The sequence below is a fragment of the Patiria miniata genome, unplaced genomic scaffold, assembly GCF_015706575.1.
Source record: "Patiria miniata isolate m_02_andy unplaced genomic scaffold, ASM1570657v1 HiC_scaffold_2, whole genome shotgun sequence".
Lineage (NCBI taxonomy): Eukaryota > Metazoa > Echinodermata > Asteroidea > Valvatida > Asterinidae > Patiria > Patiria miniata.
In genome coordinates, this window is record NW_024037058.1 from 5354905 (window position 1) to 5366220 (window position 11316).

At 39.3% G+C, this 11316-nt stretch overlaps 2 protein-coding genes across 2 annotated transcripts; both read left to right on the top strand.

Moving 5' to 3' along the window:
- Positions 1-337: 337 nt before the first annotated feature.
- On the top strand, positions 338-5595 carry LOC119726864 (E3 ubiquitin-protein ligase TRIM71-like). Its single transcript, XM_038198717.1, has 4 exons — positions 338-1114; positions 1157-1445; positions 2076-2201; positions 5573-5595. Exons 1-4 carry the CDS (start codon positions 338-340, stop codon positions 5593-5595), a joined length of 1215 nt encoding a protein of 404 aa, XP_038054645.1.
- A 3364-nt stretch (positions 5596-8959) lies between these two features.
- On the top strand, positions 8960-10691 carry LOC119726865. Its single transcript, XM_038198718.1, has one exon. The coding sequence runs from the start codon at positions 8988-8990 to the stop codon at positions 10689-10691; it is 1704 nt and encodes a 567-aa protein (XP_038054646.1). The 5' UTR covers positions 8960-8987.
- The last annotated feature ends 625 nt before the right edge of the window (positions 10692-11316 follow it).

Consider the following 11316-nt stretch of genomic DNA (forward strand, 5'->3'; position numbering starts at 1 on the left):
ACAGCTGAAAAGAATTCTTTAATATTGCATTTTTCAGGATAAAATGTGCTCTTATATTAACAAGGTAACCCTATTATACATTTGTTGTAACTAATTGCCATTTTCTTTTGGAAACCTAACATCAGGTTTAAATCAAGCATATAGTATGTGAATAAACCTTTAATTTTATGAACACTCTACTTGACAAAAAGTTTTCAACTATAGGCTATGGCTCTAAACTTATTTCAACCAAATTATCATTTGAAGTTGAAATACGTGTTATTCCAAAACCTTTTACTTAATGTGCTTCATTTTCAGGTTAAAGGTCCATCCTATCGCTCCAAGCCCTACAGTGAAGATGGCATCTAATGTTACAGTGCAATCAGTGTTGGAGAAGATTAGTGTGGATCATCTGGAATGCTCCATCTGCACCAACCGTTTCAGGCAGCCCAAACTGCTGGACTGTTTGCATAGTTTTTGCCTGCAATGCCTCCAAGAGCTCAGACAGAGCCAAGATCCTAGTGGTACAAAACTGACATGTCCTCTGTGCAGATGTGAAACCACGTTGAAAGGGTCTGGGGTTGCTGATCTCCCTAATAACTTTGCATTCAGTGCCCTGGTGGAGGAAGTTACAATGCAGGAAAAACTACTGGAAGGTCAAGGGTCAGACATCAAATGTCAAGCCTGTGATGAGGAGAATCAGGCTATTTCAAGATGCATGGACTGTGATCATTTCCTCTGTCAAGAATGTCAAAAGGCACATAAACGTATGACTGCCATGAAATCTCATAAAATCTATACACTGGCTCAACTTCAATCAGGAAAAATTGTCTATAAAAGTAAACTAAGAGATGAAGTTCCGAAATGTTGTAAGCATCCAGATCAGAATCTCAATGTCTACTGCAACTCATGTGAGCAAGTCATATGCACAACTTGCTCTGTACTTGATCATGCAAAACACTCACTCACTGGATTACCTGAGGCCGCAGAGAAATGTAAGAAAAAGATCACAGAAATGGTCCAAAAAGGTGAGAGCAGAAAAACAGAAATGAGCACCACCATAGAAGAGACGTCCAAATCTCGCAAGGAGCTGGACACCATGTTTGCCAACGCTCAAAAGAAAGTCTCCAAAAAGGCTCACAAGGAGATTACAAAGATCCAACAGGAGGTTGCAAAGATCCAACTGGGGATTCCAAAAATCCAAAAGGAAGAACAGAAATTAAAGCAAGAGATGGACTGGATTTATCAACACAGAGTCAGAACATTTGAAGCTGCTCAAGCTACGAACAGGAAAGAAGTGACACAGACAAAGCACAAGCTGGAGGAGGTCAAACAACTCATGAATCAAGCAAGTTGCTATAAGATTCTTGAACTTCAGCAGAAGCTCTTGCATAACCTCAGTGAATTGACAAGAACACAGCCACAACAAGTTCCTGAAAAGTTGACCTTCATGGACTTTGAAGAAGGTGAGAGGTCACTTGGGAAACTTATTCTGGAGGAAGAGCCAAATGCTGCAGCAAAGCAATCACCAAGACCTGGAAGATCATGTGTAGAGAAGAAATGGGAACCTAAGACTGAAGTCAAGAACTTTGAAATAACCGATACAACTACATGTGTTTCAAATGCTGCAGCATGCTCTGACAATAAAATACTTGCACTAACTACTGGAATTATTTTTGCAAAAAGGAATAAACTATTCACAGTTTCACTTCCCAAAAGCCAACATGCACCGACTCCTGTCCCACAAAGGCTACAAATCAATGGCCTCACTGATGATGTAAGGTGTATTGCAGTGAGCAAGGATGACAAGCTCCTTGCTCTAGATATTCCAGTAGTCAAGGTCTTCAACAAGCAACATCAGCTCCTCCATCAGTTCACACCAGGTAGATGGTCAGACAGCCAACCAACATGCCTTGCAGTGGATGACAGCAATCTGATAGCAGTGGGTTACAGAGGCGAGAAGGAGATATCTCTACACAACCCAGATGGATCCCTCATCAGGAGACTGCCTGCTCCAATGATTGGATATTATCTAAAAATGCACACTCACCACCTTATCTACACAAACTATGACAACCAAAGGTTGGTATGTGTAGACTACTATGGTGCCAGTGTATTCTCAGTAGACATGACCAGCAACATGCAGGGGGATGGGCAACCTACTGGTGTGTGCTGTGACAGTGATGGCAGCATCTTTGTTGCTGTGTGCAGATGTCTAACAGGTGATATTCTGCATTACAGTCCTGATGGCAAGTACATTGGATGTGTGATCCAGGGATGTGGTCTTCCACGTGGCATCACATTCACATCGGATGGTGATCTGGTAGTGGCTGCAGGACTGTCTGTAAAGGTCTATCACCGAGTGTAAGGACAGATTAATTAAACTGGGGCTATCCAGTGTATCCACCAACCACTTCCATCAGACATTGATCATTGTTATCACTGACAAAGAACTTTAAAGTTCATTCCCTTAAACAACATCCTACAATACTGTATATTTGGTTAATTTCTAAAGTCTTTGGTCTCTGTATGTGCTGACTCTAATACTTTAACCACTTCCCCTTTGGAAAACCTTGGATTCAACACCCAGCCTACTTCCTATAAAATCCTACATCAGGTGCTCCAATAATGAGAGGAAAAAAAGACCCTTCACATTGTTTGCGAATAGGGCTTAGTGCACATTTTAAAAAATATTACAAACAAGAGGCGAAGTATTACCACAAGAGGGCAATTCAATCTTTTCAGATTTGTCTCAGCAAATGCAAAGTCAATGCATGATGTGCTTTCCAAGTATAAGATATAACCCTGCTCCTGTATGAAATGTCAATATTTCCTTAAATTTTGTTATTCGAGTTTCTTAATTTTTTGGAAAATTGTTGAGTTCAAAAAAATTCAACTTATTTTTGAATGAGAAAGATTTTGCACCTCCGTGAACACGAGACAAATGTAAATACTCAAAAGCAACTGGATAAATGCAAGAGTTTAAAAGTAAATCATATGCAATCCCTTGGTTGTCTCTTTCACAGTACCTTCTGAGTGCCTCATCAAATTAATATTAGTTACATTACATTTACAACCAAGTTGAAAATGAAAACCTTGTGTATTCTACTGCAAATGATACATGGATGTATGTAAATGTGAATAATATAATGGACGTACATTTTTGTACTGAAATCCTGGTTGTTTGCATGGGCGTTGCGAGGGGGGGGGGCAAGGGGGGGGGGCACTTGGCCCCCCCCCCCCCCCGGAAAAGCGAAGAAAAAAAAAGGAAGAAAAAGAAAAAAAGAAAAAGAAAAGAAAAAGAGGTGCGGAGACAAAGTGGTGTAAATTTAATGAGTTGGGGGAGGGGGGGCAAAATGTCCCTGCCCCCCTCTAAAACTGATAAATCGAGAATGTGTTGAGAAATACAGGCATTTTTTGGCCCAAAAATTGTTTGCCCCCCTCTAGAAAAAATCCTGGCGACGCCCATGGTTGTTTGCTTTTCTTAATTAAATTTTTGTAAAATACTGCAATAGAAGATGTACATAACATGAATTTGGGGTTCACTTTTTCCTGTCCCTTTACGTCTTGCATCTATGATTTTGTAATAGAAGATGCACTCCTTTATGTGTGTACTCTTCCTCCAAGAATGCTTCTGTGAATCAAATGACCTACCCAACAAATATTAATTAGTTTGAAGTCATTTTTGATGCCACTTGAATGGCAAATTATACATTCAGAGGTCACAGGGACAGGAACAATGTCTGACTTTGGACCCTAAATGTATAGAATGACTGACTTGTGAGAGGTTCTGTATGATTACAATAATAGTTTAGTTTATTCCATAAATGATTAAGGCTTTTGCTTCTTTGAATAAGTATTGGTTTGCTACATGCTGATAGACCAAGTAGTCTAAATGAAGCAATGAGCATTTGCTTTAATTAGAGAATATCTCTCCAAGATAACACAGCTTCAATGACAACAATGTCATTTTAGCAAAGAACCAAAGTCTGTTATTTTACCAATCAGCATCTCACATACGTTTGAGCCGCATTTTCCACTGGGCATGTTACAACTCTGCTCCTAGTGTTATTTGCATACATAATGAGGGCTGCCTGTTTTACACCAATGATGCAACTCAAAAAGATATATTTGTATTTTATCATTTATAGATCACTTAATTTGGAAGCCGTTGTTATTGTATCACTAGTTAGTTCATTTACTGTATATTTTGTCGAAGACATTTTAAAAAACGTTTTCTGAGAACATAGCAACAATGATTTCATGAAACAACCGTCTTTTCTCAGTTTTCGTTTTTTACATTTAGGACCATTTTGTTTTTGACAAAAAAATATAACATCAGTGGTTTCCCCAACATTTATACTTGTACATATTGGTAGAGGGGATTATCAAGTAATCAGATTTGTGAACACATTTTCTCTTGATTTTTTTTATCTCCTGATTGACTGCATTTGAATATTGTCAACATGCTTTCAAAATATATTGAGTACGTAACTATGATCTTAGAAAATTAGTCAGGTTTGTTGAGGTCTGGTACAGTGTGTCATGAGCAATAAAGAAACCCACTAAAAAATACTGTTTAGTCAGCTTTTATTTTTAGTCAGCTTTTTATTTTTATCAAAATAAAAAAATGTAGCCAAAAGAAATCTATTGTTCGTTAAAGATTACCTCGTGGGGTTTTACGTTAAATATTTTATTGCCCTGTGTAAAGTTCAAATGTAATGAACAAGACAAACTTGGAATTTTTTTTGGTACTTTAGCAACCGCTTGTGACAAGGGAAAAACCACCACTTGGAATTTTTTACCCAAAGTGAATTGCTAACATTAGCATTTGTAGGGCATGCTAAATACAAACAAAATGTTTAAAGTAAATATTTCTTTACATTACGAACGTAAAACAGTTGACAAGACACCTGACATCTAACAAGAGGAAGCCCCTGGATGCCAGGGCCGACATAGTATGGTTGCTGAGGGTGCAGTCAAGTTCCCGCTGCAACTATAGATAAATCATGAATATCACACACTCTATGTGAGTGTGAAATGTACGTGATCTGGAACTTTCTAAAGGTACCAGCAGCGATACTAGGGTTAAGCTTCTAGGGGGCACCTGGGGGTTCACCAATTTTTTGGGGGGCACTGAAGGTAACTAGTTTGTTGTTTGCAATTCAAGATTTCAATGGGGGGGGGGGAGACACATGCCCCATAGTTACACCTTTAAAAGGTACACAGAAATATGGAATTCAAACATCATATCAGCTTTAACAGTCCCTTACATATTTACAATTAAAACTAGTTACGAACCAATAAAGGTTTGAATGGTATCAACCCCATTTAATTGCCTAATGTTGCAGTCCACTCTTTTCTTAATAAATTGAAATGCAAAATGGTTTAGTAGGAATGAAGCCTTAACACTAGTCTGAGTATCACCCGTTGTGTCACCCTCTCTGTCTCTGGCCCAACGTCTGATATATCTACGCATGCAAATTAATGCGACCCCGCGCGCCAGCCATGAGTCGACATGACATCATTTCATTCTCAAATCTGGACGTAGCTGTTCATTGGTCAATTTTGATGCCATATTTTTGTAATACAGCAACGGACATAGAGATCCAATAAAACCCGACATTGGGTTTTAATACTGTTAACATGCACAAGTGGGCATTCACATTACGCAAGTTATTTCAAATATTATGTGATGATCATTCGAAGTCACAGAACGTTTTGACAAAGGCTGTTTTTTTTTAACACAATTTATAACATAAAAGTATAGTCGTGTTATTAGATGTACATGACAAAACCAAAGACCCGATATAGAAGGTACCCACTGATGAATGGTCAGAATCTCGAGGTCAAGATGCAGTCTTGTTTTGCATAATAATCACCAAATCTCTCTTGCTGTGCAAGGAGATATTACATAAACTACCTTAGCACCTATTAATCCTACAATTTAGAACAATTCACAATGCAGTGTGAGTGTGCCGACAGGTGTTTGCCTCAAGAGGCCACTTTCCAACTTAACAGTCTTTTGAAAAGTATACTAACTTCTACAAATGAACTTACCTGTACATGGAAGTACATTGGGGAATCTGTTCTTGTTTTTGCAGACAGGTTTCTTGGCTTCCTCACAGTTGACTGCCACTGACAATTCATTTAGCACCTGAAGTTTAAAGTAAAGAAATTGACAACACGTTACAATACTTGTCTTTTTAGCTCGGACTTCAATTACAATTGACAATTGTTGACTAATGTGACGTGGGAGCAGTGGTGTATGCAGAGGGGAGGGGGCAGTGGAGGGGAGGGGAGGGGGCAGTGGAGGGGAGGGGAGGGGGACACCTTGTCCCCAACCCCCAGCAGATTTTTTGAAAAATATTTTTTAGTAACTATTTCCATAAATGGTTAGAGGGCTCTGACACGAAAAACAAAAAGAAACCAAGCTCAGAAACCATTACAATGAGCCGTGAAAATCGACATTATTTTCCAGTATGCATAATAATGATCAGTTTTGAAGAGCCCCCCTATTTGGAAAATGGGTACCAGCCCCCCCCCCCCCCCCCCCCCCCTTTTTGGATTTTACGGAGGCCAAGTGTTCGGGGATGTCTGAGTGCGGTTGCCCCCTGACATCAAAAGCTGGATATGCCACTGTGTGGGATATGACGTTTTTAACACCCAAGGGCTGCATTTGGCCTCGGGTGCTATGTACATATATGGCCAACACATTACACACTGGGGCACAGGCTGCATTTTACAGTCCATGTCCAGTACACACATCACCCATAATGAACTCACTTTCGATGCGAGAAACCTTTAAAAGGATTATTATGTTTTTGTTTTCTTTGCAAGGTTGACATCAAAAGAAACAATGCTTCTTTGGGAAAATCTGTTACTTTAAAAGCATTTTTTTTTTAAACTTAACTAAAGTCATCACAAATATCTCATACTGCGATCCCATATCAAATGTCTGCATTGTAATTGTTCATGCACAGTATAGACACTGTTCACAGTCTTCAAATAATCATGAAAATTCCTTTAGAAATGTGAAAAGGAATATTATGAGTAAAAGATACCATATACAATGCTGTATTTGGGTTTAAAGATTTCCAAATGGAACTGACAGGAATAACCAACTTATAATGTTCTATATGTTGTACTGTAATCTAGTGAGTGTCATGCATACATTGGCATATATTCCCTTTGCTACAGATATTTCATACAAATGTACAAACATGTACATGTAGGCCTACAGTTCAACATATTACATATGGGTTAAATTCACATTTCCGCTTCAGTGTAACACAGTGACTGGAACAGGCCTTTGGTAAATCTATTGTACAAGAAACTGGGCCTTCAAAGGTGTTCACAAAATAACAAGACCTGTTGACTTGGCAATACAAGTTCAACTGTGTGACCTGTGATCCATTGCAGTCTGGTGTATTTATAGAATTGGGAATTTACAGGCAGTGGCAATGCCACACCCTACAGACATTCAAGTCAATCCAGAGAGTGAGAATCCACCAAATAGTCCACCAGTTTCTTCATGAAACTGCCAAATCGCTTGCAGAAATATCTTCTGACATCATTCAGGTATGTTTAGTTGAGAATACAAATGTAACCACAATTGGCATAGGAATCTGTGCAGACATTTGACTAGCAATTTGTACTTCAGTTTCCTTCTCTGATGCACCATGATCAGTGTGTTTAACCAGTCTGAAGAAAATCATGACTTCACCAAATGGGGAAAAATGAGTTAATGCATTCTATCAACTATCATTGGACTAAACGTTTTTGGGTGTTTTTTTTTTCATGTATTAGAAAAGCTACAAGGCCACACTCTTTTTCTTTTCTGCTGACTTTTTTATTTTGTAGGCCAAATTGAAAAAGATAAATTGAAATGTTTAGCCACTTTTTAATTTTATATTTTCTCCGTACTTGTGATTATTGCAGTGGCAGTGTTGGAACAAATAAAAACATGAAATTTACCGTATCACAACACAGCCAGAGAAGTGTCAGTTTCTCTGGCCACACATCGTCTGGGTTTTGTTGAGATACGGCAAACGCATGGGCAATGCCCATGGCTAGCAATATGGTACGAAACTTTGCTTACACGAATGTTTACGTGAATGCAACTTCATAAAAAGTATAAAAATACTTTGGTGAAGGGCAAAACCAAATATTGAATATTGAAAAAGTATATTGACTGAATGGTTAGTGGCAGCGCGCTTGTCCCTTGGTGTAGAGCATATTGTGCATTCAGCCTGCTCATGACCTGGCAACTTTTGCCTAATTTTTCCTCTTTATTTTTTTTACTGCATTTTTTTAATATGAGAAAGGAACACCATGCAATAATAAACTTTTTCTTTGTACACATTTGTACCTTTGGAGGATTTTTAGGGGAAAGTAATATCAAATTTCAGTTCCTTTAGATTTTGCTTTTTTTTGGTTTACAGGTGCACCCATTTATGTTTTAGAAATCGAACAGTGCGTCCGTAAAACAAAATGTACAATAAAAAAAAGAAAAAAGAAAAGAATCAGACCCATTTGACCAAACCACAGAAGAACTAATGATTCATGATTTAAGATGCAGGTCACCTTGTTCTTCTAATTAACAGGTCCAAGAATATTAACAATACATGCTGAACTGAAGGACCAAGATGGCATCTAATGTTACAGCTCAATCAGTGTTGGAGAAGATTAATGTGGATCATCTGGAATGCTCCATCTGCACCAACCGTTTCAGGCAGCCCAAACTGCTGGACTGTTTGCATAGTTTTTGCCTGCAATGCCTCCAAGAACTCAGACAGAGCCAAGATCCTAGTGGTACAAAGCTGACATGTCCTCTGTGCAGACGTGACACCATGTTGGAAGGGTCTGGGGTTGCTGATCTCCCTAATAACTTTGCATTCAGTGCCCTGGTGGAGGAAGTTACAATGCAGGAAAAGCTACTGGAAGGTCAAGGGTCAGAGATCAAATGTCAAAACTGTGATGAGGAGGATCAGGCTATTTCAAGATGCATGGACTGTGATCATTTCCTCTGTCAAGAATGTCAAAAAGCTCATAAACGTATGACTGTCATGAAATCTCATAAAATTTACACACTGGCTCAACTTCGATCAGGAGAGATTGTCTACAAGAGTAAACTAAGGGAAGAAGTTCCCAAATGTGGCAAGCATCCAGATCAGAATCTCAATGTCTACTGCAACTCATGTGAGCAAGTCATATGTACAACATGCTCTTTACTTAATCATGCAAAACACTCACTCACTGGATTACCTGAGGCAGTAGAGAAATGTAAGAAGAAGGTCACAGAAATGGTCCAAAAAAGTGAGAGCAGAAAAACAGAAATGAGCACCACCATAGAAGAGACGTGCAAATCTCGAAAAGAGCTGGACATCATGTTTGCCAACACTCAAAAGAAAATCTCAAAAAAGGCTCAACAGGAGCTAACAAAGCTCCAAAAGGAAGTTGCAAAGATACAAAAGGAGATTGTAAAGATCCAAAATGAAGAACAGAAGTTGATGAACGAGATGGACAGGATTTATCAAGACAGAGTCAGAACATTTGAAGTTGCTCAAGCTAACAGCAGGAAAGAGGTGACACAGACAGAGCACAAGCTGGAGGACGTCAAACAACTCATGAATCAAGCAAGTTGCTATGAGATTCTCAAACTTCAGCAGAAGCTCTTGCATAACCTCAGTGAACTGACTGGGAAACAGCGACAGCAAGTTCCTGACAAGTTGACCTTCATGGACTTTGAAGAAGGTGAGAGGTCGCTTGGGAGACTCATTCTGAAAGAAGAGCCAAAGGCTGCAGCAAAGCAATCACCAAGACCTAGAAGATCATGCATGAAATATAAACGGGAATTGAAGACTGAAGAACAGTCAAGGGGTGCTGCAAAGCAATCACCAAGACCTGGAAAATCATATGTGATCGAGAAATGGGAACTAAAGACTGAAGTCAAGAACTTTGGATTAAAACTTACATTTATATCACTTGTTGCAGCACTCTCTCACAATCAAATACTTGTATTAGACAATTTGGTGAATGCATTACTCACACTTTCACTGACCAATAGTCAATGTGCAACATCTCCTATCCCACAAAGGCTACAAATCAATGGCCTCACTAATGTTAGGTGTATTGCAGTGAGCAAGGATAAGCTCCTTGTCGTAGATGGTCCAAAAGTCAAGGTCTTCAACAAGCAACATCAGCTCCTCAACCAGTTCACACCAAGCAGATGGTCAAAAAGCCAACAAACATGCCTTGCAGTGGACGAGAACAATCTGATAGCAATGGGTTATGATGGCAAGAATGAGATATCTCTACACAACCCAGATGGATCCCTCACCAGGAGACTGCCAGCTCCATTCATTGGATGTTATCTGACAATGTACAATCACCGCATAATCTACACATCAGACGTGACCAAAAGGTTGGTATGTGTAGACTACTATGGTGCCAGTGTATTCTCAGTAGACATGACCAGCAACATGCAGAGGGATGGGTTGCCCTCTGGTGTGTGCTGTGACAGTAATGGCAGCATCTATGTTGCTGTGTATGGACATCCAACAGGTGATATTCTGCATTACAGTCCTGATGGCAAGTACATTGGATGTGTGATCAAGAGATGTGATTCTCCACGGGGCATCACATTCACATCGGATGGTGATCTGGTTGTGGCTGCCGAAAAGTCTGTAAAATTCTATCACCGAGTGTGAGGGCTATATGATTATACCGCTGGACTATATGAACATTCCCTTCGAAAACAAACAAAAAACCAAACACATGTACATTTCTTTCAAAACAACTCTCAGCAATCATCCAAAATATCTGATGCTGATTTTCACATCAAAAATAGAACTCTACTATATGGGGAAATAGACAGCGTCTTAATATTCATGGAAGCAAATGGGATAATCTGTTTTGTCTCAGTACAACACAACATTATATGAAATACCCTATGTACAGTGGCGGTGCTACAGGCGGGCAAGGGGGAAAAGAGAAAAGAGATGAAAAAAATATGTTAAAAGAAAAGGAAAAAGAAAAGAGACTAGAAGTTGAAATGGAACTGCAGATTGAATAGGTATATTTTAGACTGGAAACCGTCCGAAATGGCCCTAAATGCAGCTATATGTAAATATGAGTGGTTTTGACCAGTGCCCCCCAAGCGTCAAATGGTGTAACGCTCCCCCTCCCTGCTAATTTTAAACGGGCATTGCTTTTTAAATTTTGCCCCCACCCCAAACAAATTCCTTTCTTTGCCCCTCACTTTGCCCCGATAGTCTGGTGCCTCTACTGTGTACATGTATGTACAAGTTGAACATAACTTCATATTTTTAAATG

Coding starts and splice junctions, on each gene's coding strand:
- LOC119726864 (XM_038198717.1), top strand. CDS start 338: ATGGCATCTAATGTTACAGTGCAATCAGTGTTGGAGAAGATTAGTGTG. Junction 1,115..1,156: donor AAAAGAAAGTCTCCAAAAAG/GCTCACAAGGAG, acceptor GAGGTTGCAAAG/ATCCAACTGGGGATTCCAAA. Junction 2,202..5,572: donor TGTGTGCAGATGTCTAACAG/GTGATATTCTGC, acceptor TTTGTAATACAG/CAACGGACATAGAGATCCAA.
- LOC119726865 (XM_038198718.1), top strand. CDS start 8,988: ATGGACTGTGATCATTTCCTCTGTCAAGAATGTCAAAAAGCTCATAAA.